The following is a 25,268-nucleotide window of genomic DNA, read 5'->3' on the forward strand; positions in this document are numbered from 1 at the left end:
CACATCAACAACTTATCCAGGAGGCCACAAAAGAAGCCAAAACAACATCTACACACTAACAGGCCCCACTTGTCTAACGTTAAAATTTGATGATCTGGTAATTTAAGTGCAAAAATGCAAAAAATTGAAAAATTGTTAACAGAGAAAATAATTTTTCTAGGTACTCTTTCCTAAAAATGATGAAATATGTTATCATAGGTATTCCAGACATCTTCATGGATGAAATCATAGTTAATCCAGAACGTCTGCAAACATCCTCTCTCATCCTTACACACCCATCACAAGTAACTGCAGAAGGTGGATGAACAATGTGTTCGCATTCCTCTTTGGTTCAGGTATTTTACCGTGAAGCTGAAGAATGAATTATCAGAGTGATTCTTCTTTGTGGATCTTTTATGCACTTGCATCAAAGCAGAGAGTCCTTAAAAGTGAGAGTACATCACCTGAGAACCAACATCTGATTAAAGTCGAATCCACATGGTAAAAAAACAACCTCCTTCTTTCATATAAACACTGTCTTTTCATGCTTTTTCCTTTTCAGCCTTCTCATTGATAGCCTCCCTCTGTAATTTATCCTCAGTGCACTGTAATATGCACAGACACGCTAACACTCAGGCCATGTTCTGGGTGTAACTTTGACTTGAAAATGACCTCACACTCAGGGTTAACCAATGTCATCTAATGATCAGAGATGTGGTCCCCTAGAGTGAATTACCTCAAATATGACTTTTCCTTGACCTACTTTTTTCTCTGTGAGTAAAGTAGAGTTAACTATTAAGGGAGGAAGTGACTCTGAATAAATAGGAGCCTATACACTGCAGCCATTGTGCTTTGTTCACACATTAGTGGGTGAACCATTCATGCTGCTAAACATTAACCTTTCCCCTGCCAAAGGAAAACTAAAATGCCCATACAGAAAACGATGATTGTGTGAACACTTAGATTAGTAGACACAAGGAAAGAAATATGAAAATAGTGAGATATATACTACTCTTATAACAGGATTTATAACACACATCTTAACAAATAATGGGGCCGTAACAGTTATACAGTAAAAGTGCTCACACACACTTGCATTTAAACCCAGATGCTTTATTAAATGAAATATAGCTTTAAGCTAAGATTAACTAATGATAATGGCTCCTTTGTCCAAGCTGCTGCATGTTTCTCATAAACAACCAGATGGAAGAATGAAAATCATTCATCCTGGCTTTTGTTAGGTTCACTAAATTCATCTTTCTTCACATTCTAAAATTACTGTATCTCATTAAATTAATCCTTAGCTTAGGAGTTTATCTGGCAGTAGTATTGCTTATAGTACAGTAGCAGACATAATTTTGGCCTAGCAAGCCGCTATTCAAACCTGAGAAAGCAATACATGTGTTTCTCATGTGGGGTTTTACATAAACAGTTTTAAAGGAAATACTGTTTTTTTTTTTCTGTTTTAACAGTTGATAAATTAACTGAATAAATTCACAATAAATCAGTATGAATGTATTTTCAGCACCTTAATTAAATGATTTTATAATTTTGACCAAAGCTGGTAAAAGATTGGCCCAATACTTTCTCAGCCTCGCATAGATCACAGATAACCACTCACAACAGCTATTTCCTGCCTGGTAATCGACAGCTGAGTCACTATGATACTAAATCCAAATTTCAGCTCTGTTACTTATTGATCAAAATGAATGAGGAGCCTCTGTGCAACATAGCTGCAGCATTTTTGATGAAACTGTACCTAACAAAGAATTCCCTTCTTTTACTGCATGTGTTCCAGCTTCAGTGCAATCAGTCCAACATCTGTTGCTTATTAAATTAGTGCAGTGGTTACTACAGGTGCAGTAAATTCCCGACCTGCTTAAGATATTTATTGCATTTGGGTTTACAGTCAGCCAGCCAGAAAAAAGGAGCTGAAACATGCCACGAGAAACTTTCATACCATTAAAAAATAATTTGGCTCTGCGGAACCCTTTAATCTGCCAGACATAGCTTCTGCATGTTGGGCAGAAGAGGAAGCATAGCAGGTTTGAAAAGAATACCGCAAAAGTTGAAGAAACTTGCAGTTGCACCTTTTGTGTAAAAACAAAACATTTTTAAAACCACATTTGTAAATCTAGAATTAACAAAAGCAACAATTTCTAAAACCTGGAAGCTGAAACGTGATCTAAAAAGTTTGAACAGCTTTAAGATTTGTGTCATTATCTAGTGTTCTGCTAAATATGAAGCATGTTTGGATTCCCATTTTTGTTCTTCAGATAAAATAACATTTTAGTTTTGTGAAAAGGGCAGTTTTGCACAGGGTTCAATGCATTACTTTGCAAATCAAAAAGTATCGCTCACAGGTATTTGATGTGAATTAAGAGGGTAAGTAGCATAAATGTGCTGCTGATCAAATGCACGTGATTAACTGATCATCAGTAAGTATGACCACCTCTATAAATTCAGAGTTTTTAGTAGTTTGCTGATTTGGAGCATTCACACAACATTTTTACATAAACACCTGATCCCAACTGTAAAGCACAATGGTGCAGGGGTGATCATTTAGACTTGTTTTTTTTTTTCACTAATAGAAACAGAATCGCTTCAAGATTTGGGAACTTAAGGGAACTTTGCTTAGACGAAAACCTCACTGAAGTAAAGCAACATTATAAAGAAGAGTGGGCCCAAATTTCTCCACAAAGATATGAGATAATGTGTCAAGTGAAAGCTTTCTTTTTTTATATGACATTTTGACCCCTGATATACTCGGACAGGTTTCTCCCAAGAAGCTGGCTGTGGCTCAATATAGGGAAATATCTTCCAGGTATGTCATGTTTACAAGAGTAGGATGCATATGAAGCGCCTTGAGGCGACTTTTGTTGTGATGTTATATAAATAAAATTGAATTGAATTGAAGTCACAATAACTCTGACCTTTGATCTTTTGGATATGTCATCATATATCATACAAAGTTTTAAATGTGTTATTAAAAGTCACCTCAACAATTTATATAAGTGTAAAACATAAAAGAAACCAAAAAGAAAAACAAACAAAACAAAAACAGATTTCATTAATTAAGGGAAAAAAGCTAATTTAAAGTTTCTGCTCCTGTGTAAAAAAGTATTTGCCCCCTGCCTTTCAAATCATGAATTATCTGTGACTAACCACATTTTTTGCAAATCTGAGTTCAATTTCACAAAAACCCTCCCAAAAAATCATAATCCCACAATTTAAAGAAACTTGAGAAAAGATGTCAGTCTGGAAAGGTGTACAAAGACATTTTTAAGGCTTTGGGACCACAGTGAGAGTCATCATCTACAAATTGAGAAAACTCAGTGTAATAGTGGCCAAATAGTGGCCAGCCCACCCAAATTACTCGAGGAGTTCATCAACGACTCATCCACGAGGTAACAAAAGAATCAAAACAACATCTCAAGAAATCCAAGAACTTGCTGCCGAGCTTGGTACAACTAGTTATTTGGTTTGGGGGGCAATTACTTTTTCAAATGGGGCCAAGTAGGTTTGGATCACTTTAAAATCATTTTAAAACTGCATTTTGCATTTACTCAGCTTATCATTGTTTGATATATACAATTGTAGATATCATCTATAAATATCATTGATGTTATTTATATTTTTAGCTGACATGGATGTCAAGTTAATGCAAGTTTGACTGACAGCCTAACTAGACTGAATAAGCACATCTATAAGTCCTTAGAATAGATCCCACTGCAGATACTTAATTGATAATTTTTATCATTTTTTAATAATATCTGAGAAAAAAGACAAAACAAAATCCCCTTTGGATCTACCTAGAAACGTACAAAAGACTATGGGTTTGTATGCTGAAAAGGGCAGTCTGTGTGATTCCAGGTGTAATTTACACGCTGATCCCAAAGGACACAAGAGGATAAGACAGTTTATTGGACTTGCAATGATTAATTTGGGAAACTTATAACATGCTACTCAGAAAATCTTTTTCCTTTCAATGTTTTTACACCAACAAAGGGAGGAAAGGATTTGCCAAACATATGCTCGCGTCTGTTTCACTTTTCAAACCTTTTAAGCATCCAGTTCTATCATTAGGGGAAAACTACTACCTGTAAAAACATTTTAAGTGAGGGAGTTATAGGTCAAAAGATATGGAATCAGTCCTTGCACTAAAGGCCTGAACCACATGGTTTTCTTGAGCGTTAATGTATTAATGTGATACTGTTGATCCCCTGCATTGAAACGTTCCTTTTTCATGAAACGACCTACATGGAAGTCAGAAAAGTCATGGTTAATGACCTCAGAGCATTTACCTTCTAGATTTGAATGAATGGTGGTCCTCCTTTAGCCACAAGATCAACTTGACTAAGAGGAGATGAACAACATCTGCTCACACCTGCTGTAGAACATTTAAAGATTATATCAGATGGCCCATTTCATACCAGGTCTGTGTCTACCTAAAACCCTAAATAGAAAGGATATTTAAATTTTCATTTACTACAATTAAAAGTAAAATTTGGTTCATGTTGTTTTCCTTGTATTATTTTAAGTAAATGATACAAAGCATGTGTTGCTATAAATTACTGGTATATGATTTGCTAAAAGCAGTGCACTGCAAAAATGAACAATTAAAATGTAAGCTTTACGCTAGTAAATGGTAAATGGCCTGTATTTGTGTATATATATATAGCGCTTTACTTAGTCCCTGTGGACCCCAAAGCGCTTTACACTACATTCAGTCATCCACACATTCACACACTGGTGATGGCAAGCTACATTGTAGCCACAGAGGCGAGGCTGCCGGACACTGGCGCCACCAGTAGGCAACAGGGGAAGTGTCTTGCCCAAGGACACACGACCGAGACTGTCAGAGCTGGGGGCTAGAACCGGCAACCTTCCGATTACAAGACGAACTGCCAACTCTTGAGCCACGATCGCCTCGATTTTTTTCATTAAGATGAAAAGGAAAATTCACAGTTCTGATTTTCTGGAAAAGTAAAACACATCAACTTTAAGAGTTAAAATTAGCATTACTGTGAGACTATAGTTGGTAGATAACAATTATTATACAAAGTAGTATCTCTCAGAATGCATAAAAATAGCCTATGCTAAAAAACACTAAAGTTATATTATTAAGTCCTCAAGCCACCGATGGCTGTGAAAGATATCCTTAGCGCAATGCACAGTGTTATCTGAGAAATGATTACAAATCGTGATAAGTTTTTCCAAAGCCACAGCTGCAGGCTGTTAATGACAGTGAATGCACAGGAGTGTGCAAGCTCATGTTATGACTGCACACCACTGGCAGACACACCAAACCTAAACTGAAGTCTTTCAACCCCTCAGGCTTTGGTCCCATCTAGCACTAGCCACCACACAACGGCCTCTCCTCAGATTACAATGCTTCCACACCCCTCAATGATTTCTTGGAGCCTCTAATTAGTGCACGCACTTGTGTTTGGCATTTAGAAAAAGAAAGATTGAGTGTCAGTGTTTCTGACCCTCTGGAATTCTGTGTCTGAGCCTGGATTTAGACATGATATCAGCATAAAAATCAGCCATTAAGTGAAGAATAAATTCACTCAACCTCATTATTGTTCTTTATCATTTATGAAGTCTGTAGTTACTCACTGTTGCCTAATTCAAACAGACAATTTCTAAATCATTCTAGTTTTGCACAAGTTACAACAGTGTACAAGCTTCTCTCTGTCTTAAAATTGCTGTCATGTGCTGCATTATACAACGATGCCCCTCATCCACCTGAATTTCCTTGTTAGCTGTCATGCACATAATTAATATCAAAGCTAATTATTGTAAAGAGGATGGACTGATAGTTGAAAAAAGAAAGAAAACAAAGCAGAGCTGTGAAATGTGAAACACTAGGAGACAGAAGTACCGTCCCCTTCTGGCTAAAGAAGAAGAAGAAAAAAAGGCAATGACAGATGAATTAGGTCTTTTTTAAACTTTGTTTCACAGCTGTGGATGGCAGCTTCAGGCTGCTTTGTAGTCACATCTGTGTGCTGGACAGCTGGATATTTGGAGAAAATTACAGTTTGATCTGTGACGAGCCAGATTGGAAGACAGCTTTGCTTTACCAGATCCAGACACTGCTATTAAGACTGATCAAAGATCCAGATTTTGCAATGAACATAGCTGAGAGATTTGAGACCTGACCATAACCCACCTTGGAGCTCCCTGGAGCTCTCCCCTGAGATAGAAACATTCAAATCAACAATGCAGGGCTTACAGGAGGTCAATAATGTTTTCAACTAATGATTTCTAAATTGTTCTGGGACCACACAAGTATGTTCTGGAATGTCAGGAAAGCTTAGGTTGCAACTTGGAGAGCAGCCAAAGTCAGACACTCAATGAGTTTGTCTTCACACATCTTCCTCCCTTGTCCCATTACTTTAATCTTATCTTAAATCAGAAAAATCCAAGTAACAGAGAACTCCCAGTGATCACTGTAATGTAAAAACTAAGAGCATTGCAGCTACTAAGCAATGATTATCTAAACACAACATCTGCCTTGAATTCCCAAAAAATAAACTTACAATTTACTTGGCAAACATAACCTCTAAGCAACCCTTTAAGAAGCTTGCAGCAACGCAAGAAAATCTGGGTAAAACCTCGAATGGTCTGATGGGATTTTTGCTGTAAGAGAAAAGCATTCAGTATAGAAATAGATAAACATACAGCTCAATTCAGTTCAGTATTGGCAATTTAAAGATAAATTCTTTGGTCTATGGCTCTGATTCCAAATACAGATCAGTTTCTTTAAGGAGCTTGTCGTGGATCTCTAATTACTGCCACCCGACCAAGCCTCTGTAACCTTTTGGTCCAGCTGTCGACAGAAGAGAGGCTGTAGCTCTGAACCTAGGGTAATGAAAATATACCCCTTTGAACCTCTATTTACCAAGGGAGGGTTTACTGAGCACAACTGCTCTTTTCCTGTGACATCCTGCTTTTTCTTCCAAACACAAGAACTGCAGAAAAGAAGCCTTGGGTTGTTGTGTACAGAATGTATACAAGATTCAAACTGATGAAACCGTGTTCAAAGCCATAGACGTTGGTTCTTCCTTTGTTGGTAATTCAGTCAACTATGTCCTTATGTCCCTTAATCAAATTCAAACTCACTTATTTTGTTGAACCTAAAAAAGAAAGAAAAGAAAACAGGAGGAAATGTATATCTTTCAGATGTGAGAGAATAGTGTCTGCACCCCAGAATACCAAGTTGCCAAGAGGCTGGATTTGCTAAACTAAACATGTTTGTACCTGGATCTTCAGAGTTGACATGAGTGGCAATTTCAGGATTAGAAAAAGGGGAAACTGATGTTTCTGAAGGGTGATGTTTGAAGGTAATTCAGTGACTTAAAGTATGCAAGTTAATTCTCCTTATGGGTCACTTTAATCAATTATATAAAGAAGTACAATGGAGTGTTGTCTGGTTTTAAGAAAAAACAATTTTCTTCAATTATCTAATTATCTTAAACATTAAATCTTTCTCTCATTATGTCATTAAGCCCTGTTACAAAATTACAAAATTTCACATTTCAGAGCATATTAAATACTACCACAGTTTATGTGAGATTAGAATAGAGACAGGCAGCTACATTCCAGCTCTGTGCAAGTTATTGCAAGAACAGAGATGGACATGTTTGCTGGTTAAGGGGAAATTTGGCACCTTGCACTGATTGATTTCAATGAAAAAGGGGAAGGGGGGGGGGGGGGGGCCTTCCTGGTGTAAGACATGGGCGTGTCACACTGCATGAATGAAATTAAATGCCAATTGAGTGTGAAAGTCAGGCTGCTGTCTTCTCCAATAGCTCTGATTAACTCATTAAGCACCAGATGAAGCTGGTGATTCAGTGACCTTTCATGCTTCACCTTAGCTGATTCTGAATGGCTAATTGCATACAAATCATTAAGTCACTTCCAAAAAAAACAAAAACAAAAAAAAAACAAAAAAAAAAACAAAAAAAAACAACAAAAAAAACCAAATCATTAAGTCAAACAATATCTCATTTAAAACAAGCTCACTCATTTATAAACACATCCAGTGATTATTTTATGGTGTCTCTCTGCGTAAATCATCACATTTTTTGTTGCGTAAGGTGAACTTTCTTAACTGGACTTCAGCACCTGAACTGCAAGTAAATCTTGCCTGACATTCTATAACATCTGCATCCTGCTACACAAATATAATACTACTCAATGGCTGAAATTTCCTGAGGAGCACTGTGATATCATCAAACTCACTGGACATAATTTTTATGAGCTCGTTTAGGAAACAGCTTTCGATATAACAAATAAATGGGAACTCTCACCACTTAGCTTCCAATTTTCCTCTACACAGGTCACTGAGTCTCACATTGTCCACTGTTTCAGGACAATCTGAAGGCTGTCTGACTCTCCTGCTGCTCGTAAAAAGGCCTTTTAATCATCCGCATCTGTTTGCTTCCAAACATAACCTCACAGTTTGATGATTATTTTATCTTTAGAAACAATGAATATTCATGATGCTGCATTCAAGCAACAATAGCCACATAATTATCTCTGGAGATAAATGGATACAAAACAGATGTCTGTTCCTCTAACATAAGCGAATATGTGCATCTGAGTAAATACGTCAAGTAATGGAGGGGGTGGGGGCAAGGTATAGCCTAGGGAGGTTGCCAGTGTATTGTGGGGCCAACAGAAAGATATAGACCACTCATGGTCACAGTAACACCTATGGACAATTTACAATTGATGTCTTAGGGACTGTGGGGTTAACTTGGAGAACATGTAGAGAACCTATGGAAGCACAGGGAAAACACAGAAGAGCCCCAGCCAGCCAGGAACAGTCTTACTGTCAGGTAATGGTGCTAACCAATGCTATAGCCAAGGTACAGTAAACACCACATGTAGACCAAAACGTAGACATAACAATGAATCAAATTGTATCCTATATGACATGTATTAAAGCGTTTCTTATTTGTTCGCAGCTTATAAACTTCATTCAATTTTGACTGAAATTCTGGAGTGCTATGTGCAGTCATTGGTACTAAGCAGGAAACCTTATTGGTCAAAACCAAATCGATTCACTTACACCAATCACGCACATTTGCTTTGAATGTGACTGGCGGTCATGGTGGAAGACAAGAATGTTTGTTTTTCTACTGCATCAACAGAGTAAATATTAACTCAGTATACTTTGGAATACTCTTTTTCTGGTCTGACTGCAAATGAGTTTACCTTCATTTGTAGTTGCTAAAAAGTACCTATGAGTAATGAGTTTGCCTTTAATGAGTAACCAATTATTTTCTGCTTTGAAGCAACAAGTCCTGTTCGTTACTTGATCTCTTTTTAGGCTATTTAGGTAGACTAATTGAAGTCACTTTACAATAACAGTAAATGTTTGTGCTTTGACAGTATGATTCAGATGACTGAGAATTCAGATGATAACAAGCTTGTTATGTACCTAAAAACTACTGTACTAAATACTGCTCTAACAAAGCAAAACACACACATGCACCACACACACACACAACCACTTACACAATAAGAAGTAAAAAAGTCTCCTACTAATTAGTTTGACTTTTGAGTCACCTGATCATCAGTCAGTTTGAACATGTTTTTTCAATAGTAGTTATCTAAATTTAAATGATGTAGGACCATGTGAGTGATCTTTTTTATTTTTAAAATCTTTGTTTTCACAAATTACTTGAGTTTTTGAATTCATACTTACGTTCAAACCTATCTTACAATACAATGACGAATGTAAATAGCATTTGACTGCAAATCCAGCTGCTCTCTGCCTATGTGATAACTGACAATATTTAATATATTTTCAGTTATATTTATAACAGAAACACTGGCAGCAGCAGAGTGGTTAAAACAAACGCTACACTGACACCAAGCATGCAAACACGTCCATAATCTGCCTGTGAAAACTGAACACTGAAAGCATCCAATACTGCAAACGTTGCCAAAAACAAGCCAACTCGGTGACCTGCTTAAATCTCCGCTAAAGCCTGTCAACAGGTGTGAAGGGAAACAAAGTGCTGAACAAACTTTGGCTGTCAAAGCACAAAATGAAAGATAGATTTTGACAAACGGAGTTGTGCATGAAAGATCTGCCTTGTCATTGGTGTCTCATTAGTTGCAGTAGTTCCGGGCCATTTTAATGCTGTCGTCTGTAAAAGTCCTAATTAGAGACAGCTGAAGAGATGAAAAATGTGAAGTAGGAGGAGGAGGAGAAGGAAAAAGGGGCACCTTTTCTTGTGAAAGACAGAGTTCTTACAGAGTCACTCTTTCTCACAGCATTATTCATTCATGAGGTGTCCTTCAAGCTGTTATCAAACAATCTTCCATGTGAAGAAGAAAATGGACTGTGGAAGTCTTGGAGAAATACAACTGGTGAGTAGTAGTGGGCATTCTCTTTCACTCCCAAGATGACCCTAGATACAGATATGTCTATATTTTATTCATTTAGTCTATTATTAGTCTATTATTAATCATTTTTGCACATTTTATTGTCACCTGCATTTTGAAATAAATGGTCACACCAGTGTGTCCTGGGTCTGCCACGGGGTCTCCAACTGGTTGAAAGTGGCCAAACTACCTCCTAAAGGAGGAATTCCAATCAAATACTTGACCAAAGTCAGCTAACCACCTATTGTTAAGCATTTTAGATGGGGGGGAAATACACCCTAAATTTACAATTATACGTTATGGGCTATATTATGAAGTTCTACCTGAACTTAGTTGACTCCAAGAATAAAAATAGGAGCCATAACAGGTGCCCTTTAACATTTTTTTACAGCACAAATGGGAACTAAATTTACAAGGGACAAAGCTACCAAGCTTGGATACACTGCTGAGGTTTAAGATCAGCCAAGACAAAAGATAAGACATAAAACATGCTAAACCTAGAAACTAAACAAAACTCAAAAAAATAAACAGCGTTTTTTGTCCTATTGAAATGTTCATTACCTGACGTGGCAGAGTGCCCGCTTTATGTCATGTCAATGATCACCGGTGTGGAGATAAACTCAATCTTTCCGCTCAGTCTGTGAACACTATCTTTAACTTCATTTAAGGTTGAAGGCCTTTAATACACATAACGCTAGACATTTAAGACCTTTCAGGGGATTTATCGTCATTCTTGTTTCCACTTGTATCCAGATGTAACACAATTCCATGTCAACAACAACATTAAACACCTCTTAGTCACAGTGGATATTTTGACTTTCCAGTCATGGATCTGTCTAATACATTAATAAAGGCTCGTCTGACCCATGTATTGTGCATTCTGGCACAGCTTATTGGCACACATGTGCTTTTCCTGCTAATACAAGCCTGCTGTGAGAAATGCCACACCCAATGGTGTAGTTAAATGGCATAATACCTAGTAGTAAAACACATTATGCCCAGTACTTCCTAAATGACAATATTCTGCTTTAAAGGTGCCATAAATATTATCGCACCATTTCTATATTTCACATTTATAACAGTTCTAAATTTGTTGCCATCTTCTAATCGCACCATGGTCCCTGTGTGTAATTCCACATCATCGAGTTTCTCAAATGTTGTATGCCTCAAGTGATACTGAGCTATGCAACATCTGGGCACTTGAGCCCTTTATATTATGCCCATCTGCACCAAACACAACCACAATCACATTCCCTTTTAATCATTAAGTACAATCTGTTTAAAGCATTTAGCATGAAAACATGCTCAGAGAGCTCATCACAGTACCCATACTGCAACCTATTCAACATTAAACTAGAATTCATGTTCCAAAAAAAAGTGAAAGAAAGAAGTGTCAAGGGATCCCTTACTAACCTACTATAAGATTCCCTGTTGAATGAATAAAGCCCGCTCTTCCAGTAAGTTACTTTGTTTTGCCAGCTTTTTTTTCCGTGTACAAGGACAGCAGCCCTGCAACAAATTGCCACATTAACACAGTGTATCATATTCATCACAATTTTGTTCAGTACATTGTGAATGGAATACAAAAGGCCAAGTCAAGTGTCTGCATATCTCTTTACAATCTTTTGTAGAAAGGCTTTTAGTTAATCTTTGGCGCTTGTTGGTTCTTGCAGGAAATACAACCACATGTATCTTCACTGCATGTATAACAAGAAATAGATGTTAATTTATTGGCCCAACATGAAAACAAACAATATCAAATTTTGAACATTATTATAAGAAAATCCGTAGAAATTCTACTTCAGATGTCATCTTTGTGACGAGTAATATTATGTTCTGTCTTAATTTGTTCTCTGTTCCCAGTTCCAGCTTAATCAGGTGATTGACAAACAAATAATTCATGCTTTAAACTTGATCCTATATGATGATGTTGCGTCCAGTATTACATTCGACATTTGAAGAAGCTCCAAATTCCACAAGTAAAATTGCTTCCCTTTCGTATCCAACAAACTGTAAGTTCCTATGCCAAAGATTTACCTTGAACACAAAACACTTCCCAGCGCCACAGGATAACCCTGTACCCCAACATACTTGAGTAAAAGTAAAAGTCACTCATGTTTTGTTAAAAAGAAACTGCTGAAGGTCCTGTTCTGCATGCAGACATTGATACATGAACATGCTCACACACAGTTGGCAAATCATTCTGGTCAGTCATAAGACCTAATAGCTAATGTGTATTTTCATTCCAGCTGGACTGGAAATGAAACGGATACCCTCTCTTGGGGATCCAAGCGTAAGAATGCCGGGGGTGACTACATCCAGCATGCCCGAAAACCTATTTGTGCTTTGGGAAAAGCCATACATTCTCAAAATAGTACGTGTGATTAGGTTACCGACTCTGTATGGCACTGGCATAGCATTGTATATCACATCTCACCATGTGCTAGATGACATAATCCGACCAGCATGAGACGGCAGTGTACCAGTGATTACTGGGACAGGTGTGCTTTTTATTTTACCCCCTTAAATGCATTAGAGATGGGATATTTCACATCTCCCTTTAATAGCTTCTGGTTCTTTTCTCACTCTCCTCCAGTGGCACATAAACAAGAAATAAAGACCATTTAATTTCCATTGGAATTTGTTTAGTGACTGAAAACTGAAAGCAAAAGAAATAACTTCATATATACTCAGAATATTGAATCATGTTGTACATATCCAGTTACCTCCATAAGCAACACATGAAAAGATAAAGTTCACTGATATGCTAAATAGTTCAGCTATGCATGCATGAGCTCTGGCAAGCCAAAAACAGCCCAAAGACCTTGACCTGATGCACACCATGCTGCAAGGGATAAAATATTAATCTAAAAAGTATTTACTTTAGTATTGACTCTTGTAGATTGTAATCGATCAGGTAAAAAATGTCCCTGAACGGTAGAGCAGTTCAAGTAGTCCCACGCAGATGTATTTTTTCCTGGTCAGATTGGTGCACAAGTTGATTAAACACAAAGGAAACTGCCAAGTCTCTACTGAACGAAAACAAGAAGATACCCACTATAAGCTGTAGTTTGTATTGCAAGGCATTACACGCACTGTAATGAAAATATTTAATTACAGAAGCCTGGAAATATATGCCAACAATGCACCTGACAAACAGTCCACATTTACACGACACTGCACAGCTTTTTCTATGTTTGGACTTGGGTTGTAGTATACTGCACAGCTTTGTTATAAGTTCATAAAATATACTGCATGCTTTTAAAGTTGTTTTACTGATTAAATGAAACATACAGGCTTGTTTATGCCCAATCCAATGAAAATGTATTCTTTCCAAATGGGTGCTGTAAATACAGATTTTGCTTTTTATATTTAAAATTATGTTTTTAAGTTAGTAAAATGCTACCATTATATACAGATCATTGGCTTATTCTCATAAACTGCCAAAACTACACATTAAGCACTGATCTGTCTAATATATATTCTGAGCTGTATGAGGGTGTTCACACATCGCTAACTCTTGCTGCCTCTTTCTAAAATTAGCATGCTTAATGATGGTGCTTGATAACCATGAAATATCTCTGCTGCATCAGATGAACCTAGTCTCAGTTTCACACATGATGAACCCTTCTCATCATAATGAAGAGGAAGGGGGACAGCTGGGATTATTTGTGCCACAGTGTTGGGTCTTCATGCTACAATCCCTGATTCATGGCTCAACTGTTTACTTTCCTCTAAGATATATGCCCCATTTTGGCATGGATCTTAGACTTAGCAATGTCCTAAAACAGAGCAACTTTTCACAAATAGCTGCAGTTTAAAAAAAAAAGTTTTAGAAGCTCTAGATGTTTAGATTCTTGGCCACCATGAAACTGCACTAAAAAAACATGCGAAGAGTCCCAAATTTCTTCTGAAGCATGACAATCACTCCAAGTAGAGCCAGACTCATAAAGATCTATCATCAGTGAGACGCTCTCATAAATCCCTGATCTCAGTTTCATCAAGTCAGTCCAACAGAAGCAACTCACCCAGCCTAAACCAACAGAAAACCTCCAAGTTCTTCAAATTGCCTGGAGAAATTTACTCATTAAGTGCCATTAAGACCACAGAACCAGATAAAGCCCTTTAAAGGACTGCTTTTGAACCCATCCTATCTATGTTATTAAACAGTTATTATGGTATTACATCTGGTTAACATTAGACATTAGAGATAAGTAAGGATGATTGTGTAAGAAAACAGTTCCAGAAGTTCCACCTTATCTACATTAGTTTAGAGCTTTTATTTTCCTTAGTAACTACCAGATAGATAGATAGATAGATAGATAGATAGATAGATAGATAGATAGATAGATAGATAGATAGATAGACAGATGGTGAATCTGAAGAGTCAAAACAGGACAGTGAAATACCTCTGTGATAGAAGGTGATGACATCTGCCACGTTATGCAGACATGCCAGAGACGGTAACCAAGGTCAACTCATCTCACTGCCAAGATATTTAGTCAAGGCTGGAATTCCAGTTACCGTAAGAAAACCAATACTCACAGGACAACTGAGGTCTGTGTTAAAACAGTGCCACATTGGCCAGGTTTCAAACTTCACAGCCTCAAGATGATCCAAATATTTTATCAATGGAACCTCCTGTTTTAGAGGGAATCTGTTTGGTTACAACAAGAACGACACTGATTCTTGTCAGACTTTGATCGAACAATTTTTTAGAGCCCCCCCCCCCTTTTAAACATTTCTATCATAGTTTTTATATTACAAGGCTTCAGAGATAAGTGCAATTTCTTACCTTGACATGTTTTGTTTTCAGAGCTAAATGTACCTAAATTACGACTGTGCAACTCAAATTCTTATGCAGCCCATATTAAAGATTGTCAAAGTGAAATACACTCAACAAAAATATAAACGCAACACCTTTGTTACTGCTCCCATTCCCCATGGGATGGACGTAGAGACCTAAAATTCATTCCAGATACACAATATAACCATCCCTCCCAAACAGTGGTCACAAATCAGTCCAAATGTGTGGTAGTGGGCACATCTGCTATATTGAGATAATCCATCCCACCTCACAGGTGTGCCACATCAGGATGCTGATCTGACATCATGAGTAGTGCACAGGTGTACCTCAGACTGCCCACAACAAAAGGCCACCCTGGAATGTGCAGTTTTGTCTCACAGCAAAATGCCACAGATGCCACAAGCAATGAGGGAGCGTGCAATTGGCATGCCGACAGCAGGAATGTCAACCAGATCTGTCGCCCGTGCATTGAATGTTCATTTCTCAACCATAAGCCGTCTCCACAGGCGTTTCAGAGAATATGGCAGCACATCCAACCGGCCTCACAACCGCAGACCTCGTGTAACCACACCAGCCCAGGACCTCCACATCCAGCAGGTTCACCTCCAAGATCGTCTGAGACCAGCCACCCAGACAGCTGCTGGAACAATTGGTTTGCACAACCAAACAATTTCTGCACAAACTGTCAGAAACCGTCTCAGGGACGCTCAACTGCATGCCCGTCGTCCTCATCGGGGTCTTGACCTGACTCCAGCTCGTCGCCGTAACAGACTTGTGTGGGCAAATGCTCACATTCGATGGCGTCTGGCACGTTGGAGAGGTGTGCGCTTCACGGATGAATCATGGTTCACATTGTTCAGGGCAGATGGCAGCTGAGAATGTCCCAGTTCTTGCATGGCCAGCATACTCACCGGACATGTCACCCATTGAGCATGTTCGGGATGTGCTTGACCGGCGTATACGACAGCGTGTACCAGTTCCCACGAATATCCAACAACCTCGCACAGCCATTGAAGTGGAGTGGACCAACATTCCACAGGCCACAATTGACAATCTGATAGACTCCATGCGACGATGTGTTGCACTGCATGAGGCAAATGGTGGTCACACCAGATACTGACCGGTTCTGGGTCCCCAGACCCCCAATAGTGCAAAAAACTGCACATTCCAGGGTGGCCTTTTGTTGTGGGCAGTCTGAGGTACACCTGTGCACTACTCATGATGTCAGATCAGCATCCTGATGTGGCACACCTGTGAGGTGGGATGGATTATCTCAATATAGCAGATGTGCCCACTACCACACATTTGGACTGATTTGTGACCACTGTTTGGGAGGGATGGTTATATTGTGTATCTGGAATGAATTTTAGGTCTCTACGTCCATCCCATGGGGAATGGGAGCAGTAACAAAGGTGTTGCGTTTATATTTTTGTTGAGTGTATATACAACCATGGAAATGTGATATAAACAATAGAGGGGATAGATTACTTTGATTGGAGTGACAAATTACCTAAATGAAAATGAAATGCAATTTACATTGTGATGGTCATGTGTTAATGCAGGCCTTTGTCTCATCCAATGGTGCAATAAAAATAAGCATATCTTGCTCTATGGATGCATTTTTCTCCAAAAGAAGTAATAATATAAATCAGTAACCATTTTTTCCAGTAAGAAAATGCAAATTCTGTTTTGAACACCATGTTAATTTACAGAGAATAGCTGGTATTTGCTGTGATAAGTAACTTTTACTTTAGCCAGATATACTGAACTAGTCCGACACTTCATCAGACTATGAGAATAAGCACACTCTGGAAAACATGCATTTAAACCAGAATTTCTCCTTTTCTTTTTGCTTTGTTTTATTCATCCTGCTTCATGTGTAACTGCTTTGTTCTGTGCCAGCTAGTCATGCTGTAGCTACTTGAGTTATTGTGCCAAAGCAGCTGATAACATTTACCAAGTCCTTCCATTTAGGGAGCTAAATTGCTTTTCGATTTAAGTAATTTCATTTTGCTGATAAGGAAAAAAAAACATGATAGAAAAGTTATCTGTATTTATTTTGCTTGTGGAGTATAATATAACATTTTTAACAATGTGAGTGAAATGGCAGCTTTCAGAACAACTATTCACCAGGAAACACTGACAAAGCTGAACATTTGAAATGATATTGCTTGCTCTCAATTCTTATCTGGAAGCTGGTAATATTTCAGAAAGTGGATTTCTTATTTGAGGGCAGCAGACAGAGACAGGACAATGAGCCTGCTACAGACATTGAGCTGATAAGAAACTGTGAGCAAAGAAACACAGCAAGAAAATATATTATTTTACAACAATATTTATCCTTTTACAGCATGAAAATGAATGTGTTTCCTCACTAACATCCAGATTTTTCACTTTCAAATGCACCAGAGTACATAAAGTGGACCTACTGAACGTCTAAATCTATTCAAACTTAAGCGACTTACTCCATGCCTACTAAGATGAAGATGTACTGTGTTCACATTTCCAAAAACAGATTTTATGAAAGACTTAACCAACCCTTTAGTTTTCAGGTTCTTTCATGCATTCTGTCTTCATGAAGGAATTTGAAAAAGATCCTCTTTGGGATGAAAACAGTCCATTTGAAAATGTTAAACACATGTTTTAGGAAATGTGGATACGTTTTAGCCAATGTAAAACTGACAACTCTAATACACGTTACAGGCACCTATTCATGTTGACACTTGAAGTTACTTAACTTTAAAAAAAGAGGGCAGTCTTACAATTTTGCAATACAGCGGAAAAGTAAATCTTAACACAAAATTCAGTACTTTCAGCTGCATCCCATGATGACTTGGATCCAATTTTATAGAAGATTACCTTTGTGCTTCCATGTATCTCTCAGTGATACTTAAAATAATGCTGAATAGTAGGAATTGCTGCTGTTGACCAAACTACTGAATGTCTTTTACATGGGGAGTAATGAATGAATAACTGTGGGATGTTTTGAAAAAACTGCTCATTTTTTCCTTTTATTCTATTATCAGTTAGACATTAATTAGTTAGTACTATCGTTGAAATCATTAGATAGAAAGAAAAGGTTGTTTCCATGTACACAGAAAATCAGATTTTGTTAAGAGACCAAGTTGTTCCCTCAAAGATCAACTCGTTGTTACTTCCTACTTGTTACATACTGTTGCTATTTCAAGAATTTGTTCTCATCATATTGTAATGTAGTGGATGATCCCTTACTATTGTGCCTCAAAAGGAAGAAACAAGCAATAATAAAAGCCCAAAAGGTAGGAGGCAAGTTGAAAGGCTCATAGCATAATCACATTGCTTTAAATCAGAAGACAGGAATTCAAGTCCCAGCTTGGATTGCTATTATTATCTCTTCAGTTTGCTTTTTGTATATGATTTTTTTTCAACTTTGTCTTTTCTGTGAATTTTCTTTTAGATTTAAGCACCCACACTGTGTGTTTAGTTTTATAAAAACACTATTGTTTGTATTAAACCATAACCTTTCACGTTAACCACCAAAACAAAGTTCCGCCATATCCAACAGGTTTGTCCATCATTTCCTTGCAGCACAAGCAGAGCATTTTCTTGCAATCCATTTAATGGAAGTGAATCCATTTAATATGCTGAGGGACGATTGAACTTTATAGCACCACGATGCATGATGAAAAATGCATGAAAAAGACTAGCCAGTGCAATGCAATTTGAAGCCTTTGGGGTGGAGAACAGGTTGCAGTGACTGGTTGAAGTCAAAGCTAAGCTAAAAGGAAAATGACAGTTAACAGGTTGGGAGAAGCAAATCTTCAAATAAAGTCAAATTATGTGTGTAAAACTGACACAAAAACATTATGTGGTTCACTATTTTACTGTTTCTTGATGTGCTGCTGCAAAGAGGCAATGAAAGTGATTAGTTTTTTTTGGAGAACGAGGTTTCAGTCCCCTTGTTCTCCAAAGAGGGGATGCACATCCCTTGACGTTTACATCAGGAAGGCATCTGGTGCAAAAACCTCCCAAATCAAATTTGTGGAACTACCCACTGTGGTGACCCCTTATGAATAAGGAGCAGTGGAAAGTAGCTTTAAGGTATTAGTCCCCTTCCCCCTCATGCATTTTGTTTGTATAACAAAATGGTCTTCATTATACCACTGGCAGCCAAAGCATTGTGTGCAGTGAAGAAAAATTCACAAACACCGAGCCAAGAAAAGACAGAATAGGTTTCTATAGATACTATTTTTCCTCACTAGAGCTTAAACCTATGACCCAGAGCCCCCGGAAAGCCTCTTGAGGTGGTGGGAGAGACGGTGCACTGGCTGCCTGAAATGACAAACAGCAGGCAGGCGGTGGCATGCTTTGCTTGCCAAATACAGCACTCCATGTTCAAATAGTGCTGACAGGAAAAACATAGACACTTTTATCCAGGGTCCCCCACTCTGGAGTGAGATGTTGAGGGGAAAATTTCCTCTTTCCAGAAGATATAGACCTGCTTGTATCCAGTGGTTTCTACTGCTACTGTTGTGGAAAATTCACATAAGTGCATTTTTCTTTCTCTTACTAACACTAAATGGTTATTCAGAAGCTGGTGTATTTAGTGACTTCCATATTAGACAGGGAAAAGAAGCCAAACTCGTTTGTATAAATGAAAAAAATCCATCACGTTCAGTCAGCAAATAAAAACCCTGATAAACCTCCTTATAATTGTGTTTTTCATCTCACTATAGTGATCTCCTTGGTGTAACGTCTGCCCTCTATGCTTCCCACTGAGTTTATTGAACATTCAAGCCATCCATTTTCTTTGATGGTTTTAATTCAGACAAGCATACCAGCTGCTATTCCACTGCCCAATACAATGATTAACTGCATAGTGCTGCATTCATTCATTCAAGCATATCCATCAAAGCACGGATCCCCCTAAGTGGAAACAAGCTTTCCCAGGGTCAGGAAACATCTAACCTGTATAAAAGAATGAGTTGAAATTCCAAGGCAGGCACATTTTGTTTGACTGGTTTCAGAGTCATAGTTGTAATTTCATATTTGAACCCAGAGCTAAGCACTATGGAAACCACTTAAAATAACATGGTGGATACATGAATGCCAGCTGGTCACATTTAGTAGAAGAGGCTTGACCCATTACAAATGACTATGTTTGGTCTTGTCAGGGCAGATTTTGTAACAGTGGGCTGAGAACAAAACAAAAACAAAGACATTATACTTCTTCTTAACTTTAACAATTACACAATACGCATACTGTACAATATGATATGAGATGGCATAATAGTATCATAATTTGTATGAAATGCTTGTTTCACCATAAAGAGTGGGACAGTGATTTTATATTAGGTTTTTATGTTTTTACTATATTTTCATTGTGTCAGCTGTTTAAAATGATTTCAACTTTAGACAGAGAAAGATACAAATTTAAAGCTCTGTCATGAACACCTGCTCCACCGAGTACAATTAAAGTTTTTAGATGCATTAATCCTTGAATAAAAGTTGACCCAAAGTCAAAAAGTGCTTTCACTCAGCCAGATAAACTAAACTTAATTTAGTTTCAGTATAAACGTTTCAGCTCTATGATGAAATATTTCTTACAAAAATGCTTCTTAGGAGTTGCAATTTACTTCTTGCCGTAAGTGATTTTGTACACAGGCTAAGATCTTTGACTCTTTATTAAATTACCAAGTATTTCTCAAGGCAGTTGGTAATCTTTTAAATACTGTGGCTAGGCAAGCCTTAGAAGTACTTTAGCTGTCAATCACTTAAATGAATAGGATTTTGCCGGCAACCAAAAGGACTCCTCCTCCTTTGCTACTCTACAAATATGCTATTAACAGCTGTTCTCAGCTATCGGAGAATAAACAAATATTGTATTCTATGTTACACCTGAAAAAGTCACGATTCATACGAGGCCACCCAGTATGTTCCCGGTGCAAATGTCTTGTTTGTCTACATCATAATCATAATCCACTGAATGTATAATGCTCCTCTGTCCTCCATCTATGTATAAGTGGTACACTGCATATGTTCCCCATAGGCCGTTGATCCTTATGACCCCAGTCCTCCCTCTAATCTCTTAATCTTTAGCGGAACAGCAGCCTCTGTGATCATTGGCAGGTCTAGTGTGGTGCATACCTTCCTCCAGTGGTGCTCGGGGGGTTATGTGGGAATATCACAGGTAATCCGCATCTCCTACAAATATCTGTTGCTGGATTTTTCTGAAAATATCTGGCTCTCTGCTTATGGGTGGCCTTGGCAAAAAAAACATGGCCTTCTACGGGAAAGAGAAGGCAAACCACTTATCTCGGAGAAGTGATATAAGAGGTGCCCCTGAGATGACCTGTGTGATCGGGAAGCTGAGATGGAGCTTTAGCTGGGTTTGCAGTGTTGACAACTGGTATCAGGCCATCACTGCATAATGAAACAAGCTTATAGGCTATTAAATAATAAGTCAATCAGTGCTACATCATAGTATACAGACTGTGAATCATGTTGTTTCATCACAAATCAAAATCCTGTCTCATATAAAATGTGTTTTATGATGATATAAACTTTTGATTTCCTCTTGCAAATGCTTGAGAATGAAAGTAATACTCGCTGGATCTGATCCTCTGATGTTATTTGCTTCATTCCAGAGAGGTAGGCTGTTTTTGCCTTTCTGGCAAAAACAGGACAACATTGTTGTTTCTAACTTTTTCAGAAACAGCAATGTTGTTTTACCTTTAATAAAACAATATGTTGAAGACCAAAGGCTGGGGTAGCGCTTGAGCTAGATTGATACATGTACTTTCCTTCAGCGCTATTTCATTTTCAAAACCTTACACTACACAGCTTCTTTGTAGTGCCTGGAGAAGTCATTTTTAGCAGTGTTTCCTCTTAATAACCATGAAACCCTATAGTCATGTGGCAAACACATAAAAATGACATGCACAACACTGTAACATTATTCTCACCAGTGGAGCAAAGAAATGTTGACGTTATTTATTACCCCAAAACACAGAATTTTGATTTTAGAGTTCATTTTGAGAGTTTTTGTCCAAATCATTCATTGTGACAGATGGTTACTCTGCACAGCTCTGGCTCTCAATGGGAGATGGTGCCCTCTGATATCTTATGGAGTCATCAGCAGCCGCTTGCCAAGTTTAATACGACTGGGGACCGTAACTCTCCAGGCAACTACTACTAAACATGCCAGACAGGTCTGGCTTCTCCCCTCCGTCAGATCGATATCAAATTGTCTCACAGAGCATCTGCAATCAAGCACAGCAGAATAGAGCACTCAGACACTCCAGTCAAAGGTTACAGACGGTCTGGCCAGCTTTGCCCTCAGCCAAAGTGTGACCGCCTTTTTAAAGAGTTCCTTGACAGTTTAACATCTCCCCCACCACACTTCCCCTCCACCTCCTTCATCACTCTCCCTGCCCTCCCTCCCTCCTCTCTGTTGTTTTCCTTTCTCAGCCGTCCTGATTAAACCTGGATATCCCACCAGGAGGCTCTGATTTCCCAACCCTGACTGTTACTGTATAGTCTGCTTCTATGTCACGACTTGTTATGTGCTTCACATAAGCAAAATAATAATCAAACATCACATTTTAGGACTCCTGACTAAAAGGCTCACATGCACAGGATCGGTCACACATAAACTATTCTATGGCAAGCTTTTTGGACTTACATTTCTTGTACCAGCATGTCTTGGCTTCTTTTGTAATTCTTATAAACCTTTGTCATTCATATGCAGGACATATAAAGTTTGTTATGAAGAGATAATGTCAGCACTGGGAATATAAGGGATCAAGATATAAAACTTAAAATAAGCCAAAACTAATAATCATAATACACAATCTTAAGTATTAAATTAAGATTTGAAAGATGCTTACAACAACAAAGAACAACAAAGACTGTCAAATTCCCCATGATGGCAAAACAATCACTGGAGGCTAATTATTTACTTACTTAGCTAAACACAGTTATACTCTTGTCATTAGCATGGAAATAAAATTAAACAGGGAAAAATGGGGGGAAGGATTTCAGAATTAGTGAAGTTCATTGGAGTCATTTCACATGAGCCCCAAATTACATCGCCCTGAGTGACTGCTCCTGAATGAATGGAGCCTTTTTTTATGATCACAAGAAAAACTTCTCCCGAGGGGCAAGGAATTTCAGAAGGGTTTCTCCTTTTAAGCATACGGGGTACGCTTTAAAGGTAAAGGGTAATACTGCACTTCCTATCCTGGATAATACTGGTTGAACTAAATAAAATGCTTCTATTCATTCAAAAGATGTACTTTTTGAAAGGAATGTCTTTAAGCCCAGTAAGAATGAGCATCTAGGTTGTGTGAGCAATCATTCAAAAGTTTGAACTTTTAAGAATGAACTAGAATGCATCGAAACTCACCGTTTTGCTCCTTTACGCTTGGTAGGGGAAATTTGCTGACATGACTTGATTCAGCTTCCGAGCCATATTGTTGGAGAAGCGATGCAAGAAGGAATATTAATGGAAGGATCATTTGGATGAGTGGTAGCCGGCGATCACAAAGCGCTGTAGACGGGACGGTTTGTATCACCACACACATGCGTCGTTTACAGGGCACCAGTGCTGTTTCGGACACATTTGGAGAGGATAAGCGCAGAGTAAAATCCACTTAATTTTAAGCATCAGTCCTTCGGAGGAAAGTTCGGGAACAAAATTTTAACTTGAGAAGTTAGAACGACTCCTCTGCGGAGGTTCCGAACCTGCCGCTGCTGCGCAGAGCAAATGCGCACCTGTTGGTTCAATGGGAAGTTGAGCAAAGTTTAGTTTTATGTTGCTATAATCCCGGTATTAGTTATAAAAAACACCCTTATGCACGCATATAATCTACGCGACGAGAACATTAGAAAGACACAGTCGCATTTTGGGGAAAGCGCGCGTCCACGGTGCGTTCTTCACTCCGTCTGATAAATCCCTGCAGATCTTTACGCATTACAGCAAAGGCTCACACACAGAGACAGCGAGAGAGTGAAGCAACTTGATACAGCCTGTACTTTGAAACCATTCGCAACACCGAGACGTTTTCTGTTTTCTGGCGCGGTCTAGAGTCATAACTTGGAGCCTGAGATAAAATATCGCTGCGCGCCCGGGGTTGGCTTTTTGGAGACTGGCAACTGACGCACAACAGGTGCTATACATAAAGTACAACTTCTCAGCGGAGGAAACTCCCAGGATGTTAACTATTCAGTTGCTGCCTGGTTTAACGAGGTGTTTCACTCCCTTACGGGTCCGTTTTATGTTTTGTTTTTGTTTTGTTTGTTTGATGGTTGCGCACTTTTCAAATAATTTCTAGCCAAAAGTTTCAGCCTCCCGAGATCACACAGTCTGTTGTTAAGGATAAGGTTTACATAAGCGGTAATACTTTTGGAAATATATCTTTAAAACTACAGAATAACTTAAAACACTATAACACCAGATTAAACGATATATTGTAAATATAAAGATATAAGAGTAGAGATACAAAAATGTGAAGGAGACATTTTAGGCTATTTCTGGATTTTTTTTAAGGGACACATTTCACTTTCTGCTGTGTGTACACCAGTTGTACCCACTGTCTTACTAGTCCTTTATCTGTTTCTCTGCTTATTTTACTGGACTACAACACCATGGCCCGATTGCATTTTTATCCCATTAAATCATGATCCATCCAATGTATAATATATACAGTGCAGTTCACAGTATATATTCACATCAGGAGTCCCATGATTCAGACTAAAACCTTCCATATAACATTCCTAAGTAACATTGTTTAACCACTGAGTAATTGTTTAAAACCTTGATTCACTGAATGAAAGATAAATGCGCCCCAAAAGAAAACTTTTTAACATGCAGTTTTGTGCTCCCCTGGAATGTTTCTGTGGAAGGAAATGTTTAAGGTTCTCAATTTGTCATATCAAAGCAGAGACACTGCTTGAAACAATACTCCCTCCTGTTCCCAATTTCCTTTCTCCCCAGCACAATGTTGTACCTCATCAACTGTGTTTTATGTGGTTCCTCCCATCCTATTGTTGGCAAAATGCAACAGTGTATCCCCCGCTGTATGGTAAGTCTGCT

General features: G+C 38.3%; 1 protein-coding gene across 1 annotated transcript in view; it reads right to left on the bottom strand.

Moving 5' to 3' along the window:
* Positions 1-24,335, bottom strand: part of pdgfc (platelet derived growth factor c) — a 47,001-nt gene extending 22,666 nt beyond the window's left edge. Inside the window, exon 1 of the mRNA XM_080900871.1 lies at positions 23,580-24,335. Within this exon, the coding sequence (XP_080756997.1) occupies positions 23,580-23,757 (178 nt within the window). The 5' untranslated portion in view covers positions 23,758-24,335. The remainder of the gene's footprint in view (positions 1-23,579) is intronic.
* Between the last annotated feature and the right edge of the window lie 933 nt (positions 24,336-25,268).

This window comes from Rhamphochromis sp. 'chilingali' (assembly GCF_963969265.1).
Source record: "Rhamphochromis sp. 'chilingali' genome assembly, chromosome: 13".
Lineage (NCBI taxonomy): Eukaryota > Metazoa > Chordata > Actinopteri > Cichliformes > Cichlidae > Rhamphochromis > Rhamphochromis sp. 'chilingali'.